Genomic DNA, 22,584 nt, shown 5'->3' on the forward strand with positions numbered 1-22,584 from the left:
GGTTTTGGTTATTGCTGAATGGTGTCAGTTTATCCATTTACCAACTGAAAGACATCCAGGTTGTTTCCCGTGTTTTGCATTTACAGAGCTGCTATAAACATTCTTGTATAAATTTTTGTGTGAACATAAGTTTTATTTTTCTTGAGCAAATCCCTAGTAGTCTGACTGCTGGGTCATACAATAAATGTACATTTTGCTTCGTAGGGAATTGATGAATGTTTTCCAGAGTGTCTGTATCATTTTACACTCTCAGAAGCAGTCGGTGAGCATTCCAGTTGCCCACATCCTCTCCAGCAGTTGTTGTCAGGTTAATTATTTTTTCCCAGTAGTAGCCATTATAATAGATATGTGGTGGTTCTAGTTGCGTTTTCTTAATGGTTAATGATGTTTAGCCATGTTTTGTTTGCTATTTGCCATCTGTATATCATCTGTGGTAAAGCATCTTTATACGTTTTTTGCTGTTTTCTAAAAAAAATTGAAACTTTTCCATTTTTAAAGCAGTTTTAGGTTCATAGAAAAGTGGAGGATTCCTGTATACCCCCTGCCGCCACACATGCGTAGCCTCCCTGATAATCAGCACACCCTACCAGGGTGTTAACATGTGTTAAGCTGATCAGTCTACACTGACACGTCACCTTCACCTAAAGCTCCTAAAGGACACAGTGTTCATAGGGTTCACTTTGGGCTTCATAATGAGTTCACTGGGCTTGGACAACTGTATCCCGACATGTATATACCTTAGAATAGTTTTCAAGCCCTCTGTGGCTGCCTTTATCCCTCTCTGCCACATAACCCATGGTAACCACAGATCTTAACTGTCCTAAAGACTTGTGCTTTCCAGAATGTCATGCGGTTGGAATCATCCTGTGTGGAGCCTTCTAAGATTCTGTTCTTTCACTTAGTGATATGCATTTAAGTTTCTTGAGTTTTTTTTTTTTTTTTCATGGCTTTATAGTTTGGTTCGTTGTTTGTTTTACCTTTTTGTTGGATTATTCATTTACTTAAGTTTTTAGAGGGCCTAGCATACAAGTTCTTTGTCACATGGATGATTTGCAGATATCTTCTCCTGGCATCTAACTTGACTTGTCATTTTTTTTTTTTTTTTTTTTTAGAAGTAGAGTTACAGACAGTGAGAGGGAGAGACAGAGAGAAAGGTCTTTCTCCCATTGGTTCACTCTCCAAATGTCTGCAACAGCCAGAACTGTGCCGATCCAAAGCCAGGAGCCAGGAGTTTCCTCCAAGTCTCCCACACAGGTGCAGGGGCCCAAGGACTTTCTTCTACTGCTTTCCCAGGCCACAGCAGAGAGCTGGATTGGAAGTGGAGCAACTGGGACTAGAACCAGCACCCATATGGGATGCTGTTGCCGCAGGAGGATTAACTACTGTGCCATGGCGCCGGCCTCTTAACAGTGTCTTTTGTAGAGGAAAATTTTTAATATTGATGAAATGTACTTGATTTATCAAGTTTATCTCTTAGGTGTCATATTTTGGTAATTGGATCTAGATCTTTGCCTAACCCAAGTTTATGAAGATTTTCTATTATTTTTTTCTAATTCTTATGGTTTTCAGTTTTTTGTTTAAGCCTATTGTCTATTTTGAGTTTGTTTTTATTTCTTTGAGAAAAAGACAGAGACCAACAGACACATCTTCCATCTGCTGTTTGCTCCCCAGATGCCTGTAGCAGCTGGGTCAGCTTGAAGCCAGGAGCCTGGATCTCATTCGAGGTCTCCCACATGGGTGGCAGGGACCCAAATACTTGAGGTATCCTCTGCCGTCTCCCAGAATGTGCAATAGTAGGAAGCTGGGATTGGGAGCAGAACGGGGACTGGAGCCTAAGCACTATACTATGCAACGTGGGCATGACAAGGGATATCTTTTTTTAATCTTTTTAAAAATATTTCTTATTTTTGTTTTTTAATAGCATTTATTTAATAAAAATAAATTTTGTAAGTACAACTTTTGGATTATAGCCGTTCTCCCCCCCCCCATACCCACCCTACCACCCCCAGACCATTCCACCTCCTACTCCCTCTCCCATCCTATTCTTCATTAAGATTCATTTTAATTATCTTTATATACAGAAGATCAACTCTATATTAAGTAAAGATTTTAACAGTTTGCACCCACACAGACACATAAAGTATAATGTACTATTTGAAGACTAGTTTTACCGTTAATTCTCATAGTACAACACATAAAGGACAGAGGCGTGTGGAGCAAGTGCACTGTGACTCCTGTTGTTGATTTAACAATTGACACTCTTATTTATGATGGCAGTGCTCACCTGAGGCTCTTGTCATGAGCTGCCAAGGCTATGGAAGCCTCTTGAGTTCACAAACTCTTGACATCATTTAGACAAGGCCATAATCAAACTGGAAATTCTCTCCTCCCTTCAGAGAAAGGTACCTCCTTCTTTGATGACTGACAAGGGACATCTTAACCCCTGTGCCATATGCCCTTGAATTAATGTTTTAAGATGTGTGGTACAGGCTTAAGGTTCAGTCTTTGCTTGTGGATGTCTAATTGGTCCAGCTCCAGTTATTGAAAAGACTTAAATCTTTTCTCCATTGAACTGACTTTGGACTTGCTATCTTTGTGTAGGTCTGTTTCTGAATTATCTAGCCTTTCCATTGATCTATATACCTGTCCTTTCACTATTGGTGCACTAATTTTTTAAAAGGTTTATTGATTTGAACACAGAATTACAGAGAGAGAGAGACAGAGATCCTCCATCTGCTGATTCACTCTCCAAATGTCCACAACATAAAAGAGCTGGATCAGGCCAAAGCCGGAAGCCAGGAGCTTCATTCTGTTTCCCACATTGGTGGCAGAGGCCCAAGCATGTGGGCCATCTTTTGCTTCCCCAAGCCATTAGCAGGGAGCTGGATTGGAAGTGGATCAGCTGGGACATGAACTCTGCCCAAATGGGATGCCTTGTTGCAGATGGTGGCTTAACCTGCTGTGCCAGAATGCTGGTCCCTAGTGTACTGTTTTGATTACTGTAACTTTATAGGAAGTCTTAAATTCTGGCATTCCAGATCCATCTTTGCCTTCCAACTTTGTCCTTTAAAATTGTTTTACTATTGTATTGGTGCTAATAGTAAGTGTTACTTTTGGGGGAAGTAGATTTTGTTGTCTAGTTGTTTATATTTAGCATTTGTTTTGAAAGAATTAAAAAATAAAATTTTTTTGCATTGAACTTTTATCATATGACCTTGCTAAACTTGCTACTTCTACGAGTTTTGTGGTAGGTTGCCTGGTTTTAGATCTTAGGGCAGAAGGCAGTCTTTTACCACTGTGATAGTAGTTGTAGGGTTTATTGTAGGTGTCCTTCATCAAGTTCAGCTCTCTTCTTAGGTTGCTTATAGCTTTATTTATGATGCATAGTTTTTTTTCTGAATCTACTGAGATGATTTCATGTTTTTTCTTCCTTAGTCTTGTTAATGGGGTAAATTATATTGATTTAAAAAAAACTTTATTTGGGAGGCAGAGAGAGACAGGAAGAGTGAGCGTTCCCCTCCCCTGGTTCACTTCTCTAATGTTTACCATGGACTGGGGAGCCAAAGCCAGGATCTGAGAGTTTAATCCAGGTCGCAGATGTGGGTGACAGGAGCCCAGCCACTTCAGGCATCACCTCACCCTCCCAGGGTCTGCATTAGGAGCTGGAGCTGGGACCTGAATCCAGTCACTCGAGTATGGGGTGTGAGCATCCCAGACAGCAGGCCGAAGCCCACCCCACTGATGGGCTTTTGGTTGTTGGATCAGCCTTGCGTGTCTAGGCCTACATGGTTGTCGTATGTTCTCCTCTTTGATACTGCTCAGTTAGATTTGCTACTACTTTGTTGAGGCATTCTATGTCTGTTTATGAGTGCTGTTGATCTATAGATGTATTTACTTGTACTGTTTTTGTCTGGTTTTAGTATCAGGGTGATGCTGGCCTTATAAAGTAAAATGAAACCATTCTCTCCTTATGAATCTTATAAACCTATAGATATTATAATACATACAATTATATTATAAATGTTAAACCTTTAGGATCTGTAATATGTACCCTCTTTTTTTTTTTTTTTTTTGACAGAGTGACAGTGAGAGAGAGAGACAGAGAGAAAGGTCTTCCTTTTTGCCGTTGGTTCACCCTCCAATGGCCACTGCGGCCAGCGCGCTGCGGCTGGTGCACCGCGATGATCCGATGGCAGGAGCCAGGTGCTTATCCTGGTCTCCCATGGGGTGCAGGGCCCAAGCACTTGGGCCATCCTCCTCTGCACTCCCTGGCCACAGCAGAGAGCTGGCCTGGAAGAGGGGCAACCCGGACAGAATCCGGTGCCCCGACCGGGACTAGAACCCCGTGTGCCAGCACCACAAGGCGGAGGATTAGCCTAGTGAGCTGCGGCACCGGCCCCCTGTTTTATTCTTAATACTGATGTTTTGTGTCTTGTCAATTTCTTTTCAGTTAACCTGGTTATAGCTTTACTGATTTTATTGACTTTTTTGAGAAGTAACTTTTGGTTTCTTTTTTTCCCCTTACGGATTTTTAATCTTACTGACTTCTGATCTGTTATTTTTTTCCTTCTGTTTCAACTCTGATTTCTCATTTCTCTGTTTTAAGTAGGTGGTGGTATTTTTCTGTTGATATTGGGTGGGATGTTTCATAATTGTCAGGTTTCATTGGTGTTCAGGTATTTGCTAATTTTCTCCCTAGTTGTCTTATTGAGTGAAGAATGTTATAGTCTCCAGATAGAATTATAGCTTTATCTTGTATTTTGAAGTCTTGGTGTATGATGCAGCTTCCTCCTTTAAGATTATTATGTCTTATTTGGAGAACTAGCCCTTTTTTGTTTGTTTGTTTGTTTTTGACAGGCAGAGTGGACAGTGTGAGAGAGAGACAGAGAGAAAGGTCTTCCTTTTGCCGTTGGTTCACCCTCCAATGGCCGCCGCGGCCAGCGCGCTGCGGCCGGCGCACTGTGCTGATCCGATGGCAGGAGCCAGGAGCCAGGTGCTTTTCCTGGTCTCCCATGGGGTGCAGGGCCCAAGCACCTGGGCCATCCTCCACTGCATTCCCTGGCCACAGCAGAGAGCTGGCCTGGAAGAGGGGCAACCGGGACAGAATCCGGCGCCCCGACCGGGACTAGAACCCGGTGTGCCGGCGCCGCTAGGCGGAGGATTAGCCTAGTGAGCTGCGGCGCCGGCCCAAGATTATTATGTCTTATTTGGAGAACTAGCCCGTTTTATCATTACACTTTACCTATGGTGTGTAGTACCACTTGTTCTGAGTTCACTTTATTGGTTACTAATACAGCCTTTGTAGCTTTATTTTGATAGTGTTTTCATGGTGTATCTTTTTTCCATTCTTTTATATTTAATCTGTCATTGTATCTATGTATTCCTTTCTCCAAGTCTGGGAATTATTCAGTTAATTCTTTCTTCCAAATTTTTCTTTATCTATATTCTCATCTTTTTGGAATATAGTGTCACAAATGTTTAATCATTTAACTAATTTTTCCACCTCTTTTTAAGGCTCTATTCCTTTTCTTCTAGTTGTTTTTCTATCTTTTTTCCATTGAGAGCATTTTGTCTTCATAATCACTGATTTTTTTCCCTCTGTCATCCTCATTCTGCTTTTGAGCCCATCCAGTAAATTCTTATTTCAAATAATAATTTGTTAGTTCTGATGTTTCTGTTTGTGTTTTATACTTTGTATTTCACTTCTGAGAACTGTCTTTCCATTTCTTTCATTAGTGTTTACCTTTATCTCCTGGAACATAATTATTAAAGTTACTATAAAATCTTTGATGATTCTAACATCTGGTTCATCTTGCTTGGCATCTGCTGTTTTTTTTTTTCCTTTGAAAAATAGTCATATTTCCATAGTTATTTGTAAGCCAAATAATTTTAGTTCCCTGGATATTTTGAATATAGAATTGTGAGAATCTGGGTTCTATTAAAATGCTCCAGGGATTTAAAAAGAAATTTTTAAAGCATGCAATCAACCAGGGTAAATTAAGGCCATAAATTGTTTCACCGTTTTTGGGTGATAGTTCCAGTGTCAATTAATTTCCAGTCCTTGGCTATCCTACCTCAGATCTGCTCATATATATGAGCTGTAACCAGGGCAGGTGCATGTACACAGATTTCAGAGATTCCCCTCTCCAACTCCTGGATTGAGGATCTCTTTTCCCAGTTCTTAAGCCAGATAAGTGAGGTTTCTCTCAAGTTTTTACTGTGTCTAGAAAGTTACTTAAATGGGATTAATCTTATGTCAAAGCCAGCAAAAAAAAAAAAAAAAGAAGAAGAAGAAGTAATCGCTCCCATATGGGGTGTTCCTCCAAGTTTAACTTCCCTTCCCCCCTCGGCTTACGGTTGCCTACCTTTTTAGAATGCTTAGGTTTGCTGCTGCTTTGTGTACTTTGTCCAGAGTTTTTAGTCATAATCACTGGGAGAGAGAAGCTCTAGTGGGCTTTACTCTGTCCTGACTGATGATGTTTTATTTTTAATTGGCATTTAGAAACACAAAATGCAGCTTATAAGTATCTGTGGCTTAGATAGGTTGTGCTCGTTTTTATTTGTAAATGTTTATTTATACCAACATTCCAATATGGGATGCAGGCATCCTAAACAGCGGTGCCAAAATGCCTGCCCCAATATTTTTGTTTGCTGCTGAGAAAAATTATGTGATATTTAATATATCATGTGCTCAAATTGAAGAAGCTTGCCATTTTTATGTGGAAGAATGTAGAGCATCTCTTTTGGACAAATATAGACAATGATAATTCATACCTTTATTAATCATTAGTCAACACAACTGATTAAAATGCAGATACACACATAGCTTTTCAAAGGAAAAATGTTGTAAAATGACTGTGGAGTAGTGGTATCTGTCTTACTTTGAAATTAGTAAAGTAAAACCTTAAAATTTGTAAAATATTTGCTTGAATTAGCTACCACTTTGAAAAATGTAGAAAGGAATAATAAATTTATCGATTTTTTTAAAGATTTATGTATTTATTGAAAAGGCAAACTGACAGGGAGTGACAGAGATAACTCCCACCTCAGGTTTACTCCATAAATGGCTGTGACTGGGCCGGGTTGAAGCCAAGAGCCAAGAACTCCATCCTGGCTTCCCATACAGGTGGCAGGAACTAGGACACCCGGGCCATCTTCTGCTGCCTTCTCAGACACATTAGCCAAAAGCAGGATCAGAAGCAGAGCAGCTGGAACTCAAACTGGCACTCCAGTATGTCAGCTTAACCCACTGCACCCCAAGGCAGCCCTGGAATTATCAGCATTTAATTATGAGTTATACCTTTCTTCTAAGTTTGTTGCCACTTTTCCTTTGCAAAACTGGTGAAATTTTCATTAATATTTAGTGATTTTGTAAATATAAAGACATACATTTAGTAATTTCATTTATACAAAGATTAGTTCCTTAGTAAATAATTTAGAGAGAAGTGTATTTCAGTGAATTTTATTTTTCAGAGTTGTATTTTACTGGCATTTTTATTCAGACGTTTCACATCTTAATGATAGGTGTTTAATGTATACTAGTTAATAAGAAATAATAAGAGTTTGAGGCTCTTGTTAAGAGTGGGAGGTTGTTTATTTGTGTCCATTGTATGCCTTTATGATTGTTTGCAGTTATAAAAGGGTAATCTTAGAAAGTAAATTTGATTTTTGTGCCGGACCATTTGGAGTGGTGTGTTGCAGCATCCATGTGTAGGATCTGTAAACTGGACCCTATGACTGTACATGTTACTGACTTTTTCGTCTAAGACATAGAGTAAGGGGCAGGTTGGTTGCAGTTAGCATTTGTGCAATATATTTCGTATTTATGCAGAGCCATATTTCATCTTTGTTTCAAACTTGGAATCTGTTGTTCTCCCCTGATAAACTTTGTATGAGATTTGTGTCTTACATTAAGAAGAAGAGAGTCTTAAAATTTAATAGCAGATTTGGGTCCATTTTGAAATTGTTTAAAATTTATCTTTAGCTGTTAGATTTGATATTTTCATAAATTTTTGAGAATTACTTCTCTCTCCCTCTTGAACTTAGGTGCTCTGTGGATGTGCATAGTTTTAAACCCCCACTGCAAATTAGAGCAAAAGGCAAGTTGGCTAAAACAGCTGAAAAAGTGGAACAGTGTTGATGTCTGTCCATGGGAAGATGGGAATCATGGCAGTGAATTACCCAATTTAACCAATGCTCTGCCTCAGGGTGCAAATGCCAGCCAAGGTGAGTCCACAGTAACGTTCTGCTCACTTAGTGTCTATGCATTTGTGCAAAGATGTTTACATTGATAACTGACAACTTCATGAAAAAGTATTTGACTTACTTAAGACCTTATATATTATTCTGTGAATAATGTGTATGTTTTCATTTTACTTGAGACCTCTGTACACTTTTAAAAACTCATAGATGAGCATAATATTCATACATATGTGTTAGAGTGATCTATTAATGATTTGACTCGAATGTTCTTTTTTAATTTAAGACGTCATGGAGTAGTGTGCTAATATATTACTCTGTAAAACAAAATATTGAGAGGTTTGAGGAGTTGGGTGTTTTTATCTCCGATGATTAATTTATGCTTGGGCTGCTATATGATTTGATCAGTCAAAGCTTACTCTGGGCGATAGAAAGGAAACATTTGTGACTGGATTGAGGGTAACGGCAGGATGTTGGAATTTGGATTGGAAAAATTCTTCACTGTGAAGGATTCTCTAGCATACCTGTGTCTGTGTATTATAAACTGACAGTGCTCCCCTCCACAATCTTTGGGAAACCGAAAAGTGTTCTGAATATTTCCAAAAGAACCTGTCTCTCACTTCTTCTGTCTGGTTTTTCATCTTGTAACACTCCCTTGGGTCCATTTATTCAGCTCAAATTCCTCCCATCTTTAAAAATTCTTCCTTGGTGCCATTTTCCTTTCTAGCTATTGCAGAATTTTCTCCTCTTTCAGAACCACATTCTTAGAAATGAAGATTCTTTGTTAATTCATACCATCAGTTTTACATGATTTTGTGCTTCTTTTTGGTAAAATCTGATTGACTTTAAAATCAGGATAGAAAGAAGGTAGGAATTAAATGACATCAGGAGATTCCAGGATCAAACACTGTCATTCTCTATATGCTGGCCACATGGGAGTTTGTGCTTCTAGAAAGAACTTTACAATTTGTGTCAAGTTTCAATATGATGTTAGCATCATGTTTTCAGTCTCTCTAAAAGAAGAAAATTATATATATTATTCTGTAGGGATTTGTCTGATCAAAAGTTTTAGCTGTGGGAAGGAGTTTGGCTGTGCTTTGTCTAGAGATGTTTACATTGGAAATTCAGTTTTTGGAATCTGTTATATCTTTTATTGGCCATGATGATTTTATTTAATGATTTCAAAGAAAATACCCCCATTTTTTTCTAGATATTCAGAATTTTCAAGTTTAGTTGTTCAACATTGCTAGAAAAGGGTCTGCCTACGCACTATCTAAACCCTTTCTATTTATACTTGGAAGTTTCTCTGTTTCACTTCCTGCTGCCTTTTAGGACTGCCACTGTGACATTTTATGCTTTACTTTCTATGCATTATGTTACCCTTGGCTAAATATGAATATTCCATAGGCTCTGGAAAGCTGGAAAGAAATGATGCAGCCTCCAGACTAAATAGTGCATTTCACTTATGATTTGGCCTGGACAGTATGAAGTCAGGACCGGGTATCTGAGGCAATATTATAACTGTTGTGCCTGAAGGCACCAGGGTGCCCGCTTAGAGCAGAAACGCCACATCCTCCCTGTAGAGAAGGTCTGGTGCTCCCACTTGAAGTGCCTCTGCTGGAATGGAGCAGGCTCACTAGGGCAGAGCCTGCCGTGCGCAGCGGAATCCTACTGCCCCTCTTTGCAGCTGTGCTGAGTGCATTGCTGCAGATACATCATGTACAGAATTGCATGTTTTCGCACATTACAGTGAACGTGAAGGGCTTATGAGGCCATGCTTCTGTTGAGAGAAATTGTTAGAATCAATGAATAAGAACATTGGAATCTATCTTTGCAAAGAGTAGGGTTTTTTGGTTTATTTTTTTTAAGTATTCTAGATTGATAGCCAATTTTTAACTTTTAATATTTTGGGCTACAAAAAACTAAGAATTTCCCTCTTTTTACTTTTCTAAGTTTCCCATGTCTTCTTTAGTCAGCATGTATTAACCTTATATAAACTTCACCTAAAAATTCTCACAAATTTCTGTCGTTGTCTTTTAAAAATTCAATCAAGACTGAAGGGGTCCTCAGAAGGCTCATAGAAAATAAAAAAACTAAAGCATGGAGCGAAATTGTTTGTGCTAAAACAAACTTTAATTCTTTTTTTTTTTTATAAAAAGGATGCATTTTTGAGCCGGCGCCGTGGCTCAATAGGCTAATCCTCCACCTTGCGGCGCCGGCACACCGGGTTCTAGTCCCGGTTGGGGCGCCGGATTCTGTCCAGCTCTCTGCTATGGCCAGGGAGTGCAGTGGAGGATGGCCCAGGTGCTTGGGCCCTGCACCCCATGGGAGACCAGGAAAAGCACCTGGCTCCTGGCTCCTGCCAGGATCAGCGCGGTGCGCCGGCTGCAGCGGCGGCCATTGGAGGGTGAACCAACGGCAAAGGAAGACCTTTCTCTCTCTGTCTCTCTCTCTCTCACTGTCCACTCTGCCTGTCAAAAAAAAAAAAAAAAAAAAAAAAAAAAAAAAAAAAGGATGCATTTTTATTTATTTAATTTATTTATTTAAAAGGCAGAGTGACAGAAAAATCTTCCATCCACTGGTTCCCTCCCCAAATGGCTACAACAGCCAATGCTGGGCCAAGCCAAAGCCAGAAACCAGGAGCTCCCTCTAGGTCTACTACGTGAGTGCAGGGGCCCAAGCACTTGGGCCATCTTCTGCTGCTTTCACGGGCGCATTAGCAGGGAGCTGGATCAGAAGTAGGGCAGTCAAGACAGTAACTGGAGCCCATGTGGGAAGCTGGCATCACAGGAAGTGCCCTTTAACTTATTTTTTCATAAAGTTTTTGAAGTACCTGATATTTCTTTCTTTGAATTCTAACTGTAAAAAATTTTTTAAAAGCAAATATCCAAGGTAAAATTTTGATATCTAATGGAACCAAATTTTTATTGTCTACATACATGATCTGTGATCTTTTTTTTTTATTTTTTAGCTTTTATTTATTTCATCTTTTTAAAAGATTTATTTCTTTACTTTAGAGTTTCAGAGACAGGGAGAGGCAGAGAGAAAGGTCTTGCATATGCTGGTTCACTCCCCAAATGGCCACAACGGCAAGAGCATAGCTGATCTGAAGCCAGGAGCCAGGAGCTTTTTCTGGGTCTCCCGCGTAGGTGTAGGGGCCCCAGCACTTGGACCATCCTCTACTGCTTTCCCAGGTCATGAACTGGTGCCCATATGGGATGTCAGCACTGCAGGCGGAGGCTTAGCCCACTGCACCACAGTGCCAGCCGCTTTGTTAAAGGCAGAGAGGAAGAGGGAGAGAGAGAGCTACAGAGAGGAAGAATGGCTCTCATCAGTCGGTTCACTCCTTGAAAGCTCACAACATCTTGGGCTGGGTCCGGCCAAAGCCAGGAGGAGCTTGTAACCTAATTAAGTCTGCCATACAGCTACCAGACACCTGCACCATCACTGCTGCCTCCCAGCGTCCACATTGGTAGGAAAGTGGAATCAGGAGTCAGAATGGGGCTTGAACCCAGAGCTCCAATATGGGATGCAGGCATCTAAAGCTGCATTCCAGCCAACATGCTAGATGCTCACTCCCCATTGAAATTAATTTTTATCACCTGTCTTGGGACACCTCACCAGTCCATCTTCTCCCTTCCAGGCTGAGAACAAGGCCAGAACTGACACATTCCCTAGTTCCTTTCAGTGGCCTTGTGATTATCACTGTGCCACTCCTCCAAGTTTAAGCTTTTCTAGAAATGAAAAAATATCATTATCTTCAATTAAAAATGTAGAAGGTCTATGGTATGGGTAGATTGAGATTAAGTTCCTTAAAACAACTTAGTTGGCATGGCAATCAAAACTAAGCTTTATAAAAATTCTAGAATGAATACATTCATTTTATGAAATGAAAAATGTATAGATATTTAAATATCTAAGAAGTCCTCCTTTACCCCTCCCTCACCCTCACAGAGGTATTTTCTGTGACCCATACAACCTTTTAATTGAGTACTACTTCAACAAAGTAAATTTTAGGTCCACAGCATTAGGACAGGGCTGACCACAGGGTGGTCAACAAAACAAGACTGTAAGCTCCTGAAGCGCCAGGGCCAGGGAGCAGAGTCTGCATTCGGTGGGCGTTTCCCATCAGAGCACTTCCTTAATAGTGCATCATCATGTAGACATGTGACCGTGATCAATTTTGTGTATGTTTCTTATGTTACCATAGGATTTCATAGCCTACATTTGTATTTAAATACCATTTCATTTCATTAGTAATTGATCTTTTTTGGTCTCAGAACTATGCACTGTTAAAAGCCAGGTTTGTATATTCGTCATTTCTGTATGACATACAGAATATCAGAAGTTCAGGTTCTTATTATGATTTTAATGAAATTATAGTCCACAGCTTGCTTTTATTATTGATACCACAGATAGTGAGCCAGGTCAACATGTGGAAGGCTAATTTAGTTACTCTTTCAATATACATATAACATCAAGTTACTCTTTTAAAGATTTTATCTTCCTATGATTTGTGCTAAACAAAATAAATGAAATGACAATACTGCTTAAAAAACTGACATGAGACTTGAACTATGGAATATTTGATGGATTGACTATGAGAGGTCATGGAACCAGTTTCTCACTGGGTATGGGTGTACTTATTCTGTTCAACAAAAAGCCCTAAAAGGTTCAAAGTAGCTTAAATGTGGGGTCCTCCCTTTCCATTGGCAGTGTATATATCCGTCTACCACTAGCAAGGAGCCTAAACAGGGAATGTAACAAGTGCATCATTTTTTATGCTTTTCAAGTGATCTGTCATCCTTGCATTTTCATATGTCTGCCATTGAAACACAGATCTCTAAGTTGACCTGAGACCAGGCTGAGGTAAAGTGTCTGTTAAAGACCTGTCAGAAGCCTTTCTGAACAGTTGAATTAGCTGAATTTGCAGAAGGAAATCTGTGTTTTGCTCTTGCCCTGACTGACTGTTTGACCTTGGTCAGTCACTTTACCTCCCTTGCTGTTCAGTTCCACCTACAGCATCAAGGAGGTGGACTAGAGGAGTTCTCCCAACTCTTCTCAGCTGTTCTTTGATTTTTGTGTTTGCCCTTGTGTCCTCAGCAGAGGGCCAGTGAAAGGACCATGAATCGTTAACAGCCAAGGAAGCTCCAGATTTGGCTTCTCAGAACAGAGAATTACTTGAGCTAGGTTAAGTACCCATAAATGGGAATAGTTTGTTACCCTGATTTTCAGTTGAAGCTTCCTGAGGTTTGTGCCACAGTTGAAGTTAAGCTTGGTTTGGGAACCCAGGGGGATGGGAGTCCAGGTAGAATTTGATCCATACTGTCCTTGGGAATTGAATAATCCCAAGAGTTGGGTGAAAATATTCTTTATTCCCCAAACATTTCTTTTCTCCGTCAGGTCCTGAGACTTGAATCCTCTTCGGAGTGTATGCTTCTACTCTTTTGTGATGCCCTGGCATACACTATGCTGGGGACATCACACCAGTCATGGAACCTGCCCAGGAGTCAGGAGGCAGCCTGTAGGGGAAGGTAAGTGCGCTGGTTTGTTTTGTAGCTATGTTGTGTGGCTTTGTGAACTGTTAAGTAATATGCATTTATGCCCTTTGGGATATAAAGTAGCAGTTAAGCTTTATATCCCAAGAAGCATAATAGTTTTAATTGTGCAAAACCGCACAATATAGTTAAAAAATACAACCAAAAGCACAGTCCTTATGCATATCTTTAAAGGCTGACTGCATCTTCCTGCAAGGTTCCATGGCTGGTGTCGCATCTCTTGCATAGTGTTTGTGAGAGCTGTTGATCCCATCAAGGGCAGCCCACCACGGCACCTCAGAAGTGGGGAGCAGTGAGTTTTCCTGTGATTTTTGTGCCGAGTGCCTCCTTTCAGTGTATTTGGCATGGAAACTAGACTTGACAGTTCTTTTTGCAGGATGCCTTTAACCTTAGCTTTAAATGGCTGCAGAGTGTTTGTGTTTGATAAAACCAGTGAGTGAATGGTGGCTCTTTGGGCTGACTTGCCTCCTAGTATTTAGGATGTGAGAATATTCACCCTTCACCCTGCTGCATAGGGGGTGCAGGGCAATGTGTGTGGGTGTGTTCATGAACATCTGGCCACAGAATGGTATGACTGATTTATTCACATGTGAATAATAGCTGACACGGCTTTCTGAATTGTGGAAAAAACAGATTCATCGAACAGGCCACATCGGACAGTGTTCACCCGAGCCATTGAGGCGTGTGATCTCCACTGGCAGGATAGCCATTTGCAGCACATTATCAGCAGTGACCTATACACCAACTACTGTTACCATGACGACACTGAAAACTCCCTCTTTGACTCCCGCGGGTGGCCCCTCTGGCATGGTAAGTGGCCAAACCGGAAAGACATTTCCATGACTTACTTCTTTGTTTAGTTTCTATAGCATTATTGGAGTGGGAGGTAGAGAATTGAGGGATTCATTCAATGGGAGATGGATGAATGCTTGGCACTAGGAGCTGAGTTTTTCATTCAAATCCAAGTTCAGAAATGGTTTCTTGTGTCTTTTTAATAGTATGTTGGGAGAAACATCTTACTATTATATCTTGTTTTTATAGATATATCTGACAGTGGCAACTTTACCCCCTTGACTTTCTGTTTTAGAACATGTTCCTACAGCCTGTGCAAGAGTGGATGCATTACGTTCTCATGGGTACCCCAGAGAAGCATTGAGACTAGCAATAGCTATTGTTAACACTTTAAGACGACAACAACAGAAACAGTTGGAAATGTTCCGAACTCAAAAAAAAGGTGAATGTGAAGGAGTTTGTTTCCATTGGAATGGGATTCTTGGGATGACATCACTAAGTTTTGTGTTCTTGTGGACTAGATGGCTTTTAAAACTTAGAAGCATAGAGATAGCTTACTCAGCTGATTCATAAGAAATTTTAAGCACATTTTTCTTGGTTGAATGTTGTAAGAAGGAGAAATTTTTTTTGTTGTTTGAGTAACTACTTAGTATGTCTGAATTACCTAAAGACAGCTTAGCCAAATACTTTATTTAGTGAAAGTGCATTTTAATTCCAGCAATAAGGACTCTAGAAGCAGACTTCTGTATGCTTGAATCACAGCACTAGGTCCCAGCTGGGTGACCCAAGGCAGTGACCTGACTTCTCTGTGAGTTCTATTATTCCTCTTTGGAATGGTACACAGTAGAGGACCTATCTCCTAGAGTTGTTGAAAAGATTAAAGATTAAATAAAAAATTGATTAAGATTAATTCCTGTAATGCACTTAAAACAAAACCTAGCACATTATGTAAGTACTCTAAAACATTCTAACTAATAATTTGCACATCGAGACATATTATTTCTTTGAAGATTTTATTTAATTATTTGAGAAGCGGAGTTACAGACAGTGAGAGGGAGAGACAGAGAGAGATCTTCCATCCGCTGATTCACTTCCCAAATGGCTACAATGAGCTGATCCGAAGCCAGGAGCCAGGAGCTTCTCCCGGGTCTCCCATGCAGTTGCAGGGGCCCAAGTGCTTGGGCCATTTTCTACCGCTTTCCCAGGCCTTAACAGAGAGCTGGATCTGAAGAGGAGCAGCTGGGACTAGAACTGGTGCCTGTATGGGATGCCGGAGCTGCAGGCCTACTGTGCTGTAGCACTGGCTGCAAGACATATTATTTATTGAAAGTAACTGGGACAAAGCTCTTGGATTTTTCAAGTTCTATAAATGACATTTGATGAGCTGTCAACTGACAGAACTTTAATTTCTGTTTTCTCAGTTTAGTCATCTTTTAAATTTTGAATGAGTATTACAGAGTAATAGTTAAAGGTTATGTTTCAAGCATAAACTCCTGATCAAGAAATGTGTATGCTTTTTCTGATTAATCCATGCATTTGTTCCTTTGATAGGTATAGATTTCATTTTTGTGTTTCTTTGGTACTTGAAACAAAGTTCATTTTCTACTTCACAATTTCATTTTTTATTAAGAAGGATAGTTTAAATTGCTGTTCTGCCTCTGTGTGTGTGTGTGTTGTTGTTGTTGTTGTTGTTTTTAGTCTTCCAGTGATCATACATACTCTTGGAGTACAACTAAAAATTAAAAGTTAATGAAATAGTGTGGAGTTTGGAGAATGTGTTTATTGTTAACTGTTAATGCCCTTTCTATGGGAAGTATTAAGAATGTTAACTAATACTTTTCATTTTCATGGTGAAAAAAATTCCAGTTACAATTTGAACCAAGGAAAGGAGGAAGTTAGGTGTGATGGAAATGGATTAACCCTGATCATCATGACTTTGTCCAGTTCTTGATATTCTTCCTATTATACTGGTGTTTGCAGAATACATTGCTAGGCCCTTTAGAACTTTTTCTGAAATCCTTCTTGCCTTAAACACATACACGTTCTGTAGCCAAAGTTATTTACTTCTAAAAAGCACAACATTCAGGCTAAGGAAGCATTTTGTATAATACAAAAGTAGAGCCAGCTCATAATGAACTTCTAGCTATTTTAACAAAATCATTGATTTTACTAAGAAATGTTCATCTTTGAAAATATGTATAATAAAAATGTTGTAATATCTAGGAAGTTGCAAAGAATAATACTGTTAGTTTGTTTAGATATGTTAAGAATGCATGTTAAGTTAAACTCCTTTAAGATAATTCTGTCACCTAGGTTTAGATCCATTCTTAGACTCATTTTTCTTTTATTCTGCAAGCAATGAAAGCCTATTTTAAACTATTCTTAGCTATTGCTTGGGTTATGTGTCTATACCTAAATCTTTGCATACTTTTTTGTTGCTGTTTGTCCATATTTAAAGACTAGGCTTCTAGTGGCTATTAAAAGTTCAAAGTGCCATAAAAGTTACTTGTGGGTCAACCTCAGAAAATTCTACAAACAATATTCGTAGAAAACACAACATTTCTCTGAGCCGTATACATATTTCTTTAACCAAGCATATGTATTCGGATTTTTCCCAAGAGTATTGCTCATGTTGCTTTTTCTCATATTGGTTATATATAAAGAAGCCAATGACAGAAATCAAAGGGAAAGATCTTTCTAAGGAGTTTAGGACCAGATTTCAGTAACTTTTACTATCTTGGAACAAGCTGTTTTTCACTTCTTTGTACTGGTGGTAGTTGATAGTTCCCAACCAGAAGACTTCTGAAGGAATGCTAGGTTCATGAGATGCTTCTTTAACCATTGACAAGCCAGTGTTTTCCTTTGCATGTTGTTTCTAGATTTTATTATATTTTTCTTAAAGAAGGAGCCATTATTATTTATTACTTTAGTAAACACTTCTTAAAACACTTGGGGCTTTTCTCTCAGCACTCCATGATTTCACCCATAAGTGTTAACATCCTGTGAAGTAAAGGAAAGGGCTATGTTTCACCCAAATTCTATGTTTACTTTTGTAGCAAAGGCCCTCTCTGACATAGTGTGCAAATCCACGATAAAGATGACTTTTCTAAGGTGACAGGGGTAATTTAGCAATAACTACAGGGAGTTCAGGTCTAACCCAAGCTATTGCTGTCCGCAAGTCCTCAATTTAGATGACCCAATGAATACTGACTCCTAGAGAAATCATCTTAATATAGTTGTACAGTTATCCAACTGATAATTCCAAGGAATTTCTTAGGTCTTTCTGATGCCTTTCCTAAAATTTGGAATTCATATTTTTCCCATACAACAATGATTTAACTGTAAGTAGTAGAGTTAGCTCAATACCCTGGACACATGAATTAAATAGATGTTTGGTACTTCTCCTGGGAGTTTTAGTAAAAATTTACAGATGAACCTTTAGAACTCAGGATGTCTTAAAATTTGGGGATTATGATAACCTTTTGATTTGTTTGTTAATTAAAGGGTAATATCTAACAGAATTGAGTACTAATTTGTCAGGATGTTGCTATTAAGTGGTAAAGCCTCACTTCTTCCTACTTTTTTCCCTCCATCTTCCCCTTCTACCCCTGTCAATTCCTTCCCTTACACAGAGCTACCCCATAAAAGCATAACCTCAATAACCAATCTGGAAGGCTGGGTCGGACATCCCCTAGACCCTGTGGGTACTCTTTTCAGTAGCCTTATGGAAGCCTGCCACATGGATGATGATAACTTCTCTGGGTTCTCAGATTTTACAGGTAAAGACATTACAATTTCTCTCATGTGCTTTTCTTTTTGTAAACCCTGAATGGCATTAGTCATTGTTTCTTACAGTATGTGTTATGTGCAGATAATGTGTCGCCAATAGCACCTATGGTTAGCAAAAGAGCAAGGAAATAGCACTCTCATGATTTTTAGGCAGGCTTCTGCAAGCTGGGGAAAGTCTGAGAGTTAGCAGTTTGGCAGCATGTGTCAGTTTTTAAAAAATACGAAGGTACTCCCAAAAGTCCATGAAAAATGGAATTAAAAGGTAAGTTTATTTGGGCACAAAAATTTTGAAATCCATCCTTTTCTAATGAGCATTTTTCCTCATGTACTTTCTAAAGATACTTTGTACACACATGGATTTCAAAATTTTTTCTGCCAAAATATTTCAGTTCCATTTTCTGTGAACTTTTTGAAGTACCTTGTATTTATTCTTTTCTAACCACTTTTCTGCATCTAAGAATGTACCTGTTTTCTAGCACAAAGATACGAAAGAAGGATAAGAAGGATGTGTATCATAGCATTAAAGAAAACTTTAGCTATACTTTAACTTTAACCTTAGCTATACTTTAAGGGTAAAGCATTAAGTATCATCTAAAACTTATGTAACATTCATTCCTTTAAAGCAGTGTTTTGAGATTTCTCCGTAGTTCCTTGAGAGTAAAGACTCGTTCCTCTAAAGACTGCCCAAGGATGGTCCTATTGTAGCTCCCGTGACGTGGTGAGCTCAGCTAATTGTTTTGGTCATCCTAATTCCCCATGTGGTGATGGCCTTCATGGGATACGGGTGACTCAGATTCGTATCAGGAAGGTGAGAGCTATGCATCTGAATGTGATTTTCCTTGAAAGTTTGATGGTTGAAGTTACAGTTTCTACTAGGAGCACCTTACCAGAGTCAAGAGACTGTAGCAGAGGTCTCTCGGATAACAAAACAAGACTTGAGATTGGTTTCATGGGTTGTGTTCTCTACTGTTCTTAATGAGAAGATTCAACAATGTAATAAAAGTGTGGATGCTTTTTTAAAATGCCAGCCTCAAAAATTTTTTAACTGTTGCAGTCATGATGTAGTTTTACTATTATTTAATTGAAGTCTTTTTTCACTGTTTAGTATTCTTATTATATACTCCTAGATTTATAATTTTCTTTGGTGATTCATGTTTAGTAGGAAAAGGAGATTCTAGTCCCCAGAATACATGCATTAAATCACTCTGATTTTTTTTTTAAAAGATTTACTTATTTAAAAGAGAGAGCAGAATAGGTACAAATCTTTCATTTAGTAGTTCACTCCCCAAATGGTGACAACATCAAGGTTTGGACCAAGCCAGGAGCCAGGAACTCCATCCTTCTCACTCCTGTGGGTGGCAGGGGACCAAGTACTTGCACCTACTTCCAGGCACATGAGCAGGAATCTGGCTCAGAAGTGGAGTTTCAGGACTCATACCAGCATTCCAGTATGGGGTGGGGCAGCATTGTAAGTGCTGATTTAACCCACTGTACCACAACACCGGCCCCACGCATGATCACTTTTTAAAAGATTTAAAAACCATGCAATGCTGGCTTTCTCAAAGTCAATAATTCATTTACTAGTACTGGATAGAATAAGTATTTATACTTGTCAAGATACATGCAAAAGTAGTTTCTGAACTCTGATTTCTTTGTGGTGTTTTATAGAAAATCTGGGACAGTGCAAGTCTCTGGAATACCAGCATATACCTGCACACAAATTCTTAGAAGAAGGAGAGTCCTATTTAACACTGGCTGTGGAAGTAGCCCTGATAGGACTGGGACAGCAGCGTGTTATGCCTGATGGGCTGTACACACAAGAGAAAGTTTGTCGGAATGAGGGGCAACTCATTTCTAAGCTTCAGGAAATTGAACTGGATGACACGCTAGTGAAAATTTTTCGCAAGCAAGCAGTCTTCCTATTAGAAGGTAGGTTGATAAAGAATTTTCCACTTATTTAGCCAATTTGATTTAGGGTGGTAATCTTTCTTGTGTTAAGAGTACTTTGAATGCATTTAATGTGGTAGTTAGCATGATTAATATGATAACAAAACATCCAAGATGTGGCTGTCTAAAAAGTAGTGTCTTTAAGTGAAAATGTACAGATATTTGGATTTGTGATATTTGAAGTAGGTGGTCCTGTAGGGTAGCCTGTTAGAGATCAGCACAGTTTAATGCCACAAGCTTTGACAAAGACCTTTTTATTTAGGTTGTCATTCTGAGATAATTGCAATTTTGTTATGTAGTGAGCTGTTACTAGTAGCTCTGTTCCTATTTGATCAATTAAATAAGAAATTAGAAGTTGGTTGGCATTTCTGAATTACTGGCTGTTATGTGATACTTGAGTTTTGAATATATCATATGCATACACTGAAGGACTGAGGACCGCGAGAGTGAATTTCCGCTGCTCTCATTATTTCAGAGGCTTCATCAGGCATAGATTCAGTGAAGAAAATGTTTCATAGAATTTCTAAGGCAAAATCTGATTTTCTTCTTTTCTGTAAGGGCCTAACAAGTTTTGACTGGCACTATTTTTCAGGGTTTTTTCCTTAAAAGGGTAAGTTTAATTAGTATTAGTGGCCTACTCTTCTGTGCAAATTTAAATGGTGTCCAACTGATAAAATTACTTGTATCTCCTAAGCAGTGGGTTTGTTACCTTGGGATTCTCTGTGATTAGTAAACTAATAAAATGTGGTGTTTTCATCTTGTGTTGAGAACACATGAGGGGAAGGGAGCTAGAGAAAATGGCATTTTCAAACCTTTTATTTGTCCAAAACCAGGGATCAATGTGAAGGAAATATATTTTCTTCAGATATATTATATGCATTTATTTACTTTAGAAATACATTTTAAAGGGAAAATGATCTTAAGGTAAATCTAAACATGTTTAATTTTAGAAAAGTTCCTAATGTTAAATTTCTTTTAAACTTAAAATCCCATCTTTGCAAATTTCTGAAATGATCACAATTATTTAATTGTTATTTCCTTTTGGTTTCTTTCCATGTAATTCCATTTGATATAAGCAATACAGTTAGCCATGAATTTTATTTTTATTTTTGTGTATTTATTTTTTAAAGATTTATTTATTTGAAAGAATTATGGAGAGGCAGAAGCAGAGAGAGAGAGAGAGAGAGAGAGAGAGAGAGAGGTCTTCCATCTGCTGGTTTACTCCTCAAATGGTTGCAATGGCCAGAGCTGTGCTGATCTGAAGCCAGGAGCCAGGAGTTTCCTCCGGATCTCCCATTCAAGGGCAGGGTCCAAGGACTTGGGCCATCCTCCACTGCTTTCCCAGGCCACAGCAGAGAGCTGATCGGAAGCGGAACAGCCTGGACTCAAACCAGCACCCATCTGGGATCCGGGCACCACAGGTGGCGGCTTTACCTACTCCAGCACAGCGCCAGCCCCAGCCATGAATTTTATTTATGCTGTGTCATTGGCTCTTATCACTGACTTGACTTCCATCATACTGAAGTTCAGGAAAAAGATGCATGGTTTTCATAATTAATACTGTCTAATACATATTTATCATCTTCCTTTTTAAAATAAGTCTCCGTGTTCATCATTCATGAATACGTTTAAACTTAGTCTTTGGTTAGTCCAGCCCTCACATCAGGTATGAGCTGGGCCTCCTTTCCCAGCCCAGTGGAGCCCGCCAATGGTGGGGGTTGCAGGGCTGGAAGCAGTCCAAAGGGAGGCCAAGGAACCATTTCTGTAAATTGCAAAAGATAAGAGCACCATGACTAAGTTGACTACACTGGAGCTCAAATTTCTTCATGCATTTTCACTCTTCTGCAAATTTCAGGGGCAGGTTAGTTAACAGGCCCAGATATGTCAAAAGAGCAAATAATAATCTTATGTTTTGAGTGGTACTCTCTGCTGGCCACAGCATTGGAAGTCTCAAGTGCTGAATGTCAGTTGTTCATTGTTCATCACATTTGAATGTGGTGTTTGCTCTAATTATCAGTCCATAAATATTTCTGTGATACCTAACTGGCTTGTGGGGAGGTATTGGTAACCAGATGTTGAGTACGCATGCCAGCTTTTGCTGAATAGGATTGAAACTTGGAGAGGAAATGGAGGAGAAAGGACTAATACAGGTATTCTATTAAGTTTGCCATAATTAGTCTTTAAAATAGAGTTAGGGTCTTAGCTCTAGTTACTGTAACAAAATACCATAGACCAGTTGACTTAAATAGCACAAATCTACTTCTCACAGTTCTGGAGGCTAGAAAGTCTCCAGATCAAA

General features: G+C 39.2%; 1 protein-coding gene across 3 annotated transcripts in view; it reads left to right on the plus strand.

Moving 5' to 3' along the window:
- The window catches only part of ZSWIM6 (zinc finger SWIM-type containing 6), a 220,461-nt gene that overhangs the window by 184,022 nt on the left and 13,855 nt on the right, over positions 1-22,584 (plus strand). The window contains exons 1-6 of one of the 3 annotated variants that reach the window (XM_089313220.1): positions 8,091-8,226; positions 13,603-13,733; positions 14,391-14,567; positions 14,845-14,991; positions 18,182-18,328; positions 20,007-20,267. In XM_089313220.1, coding sequence (XP_089169346.1) covers positions 13,652-13,733; positions 14,391-14,567; positions 14,845-14,991; positions 18,182-18,328; positions 20,007-20,267 — 814 coding nt within the window. In that variant the 5' untranslated portion in view covers positions 8,091-8,226; positions 13,603-13,651. Of the gene's footprint in view, positions 1-8,046; positions 8,227-13,602; positions 13,734-14,390; positions 14,568-14,844; positions 14,992-18,179; positions 18,329-20,006; positions 20,268-22,584 lie in introns of those variants that run through there. The other 2 variants (XM_070056741.2, XM_089313221.1) reach the window with 2 other exon arrangements.

This window comes from Oryctolagus cuniculus, chromosome 14 (genome assembly GCF_051225735.1).
Source record: "Oryctolagus cuniculus isolate XC-2025 breed Fujian yellow rabbit chromosome 14, ASM5122573v1, whole genome shotgun sequence".
Lineage (NCBI taxonomy): Eukaryota > Metazoa > Chordata > Mammalia > Lagomorpha > Leporidae > Oryctolagus > Oryctolagus cuniculus.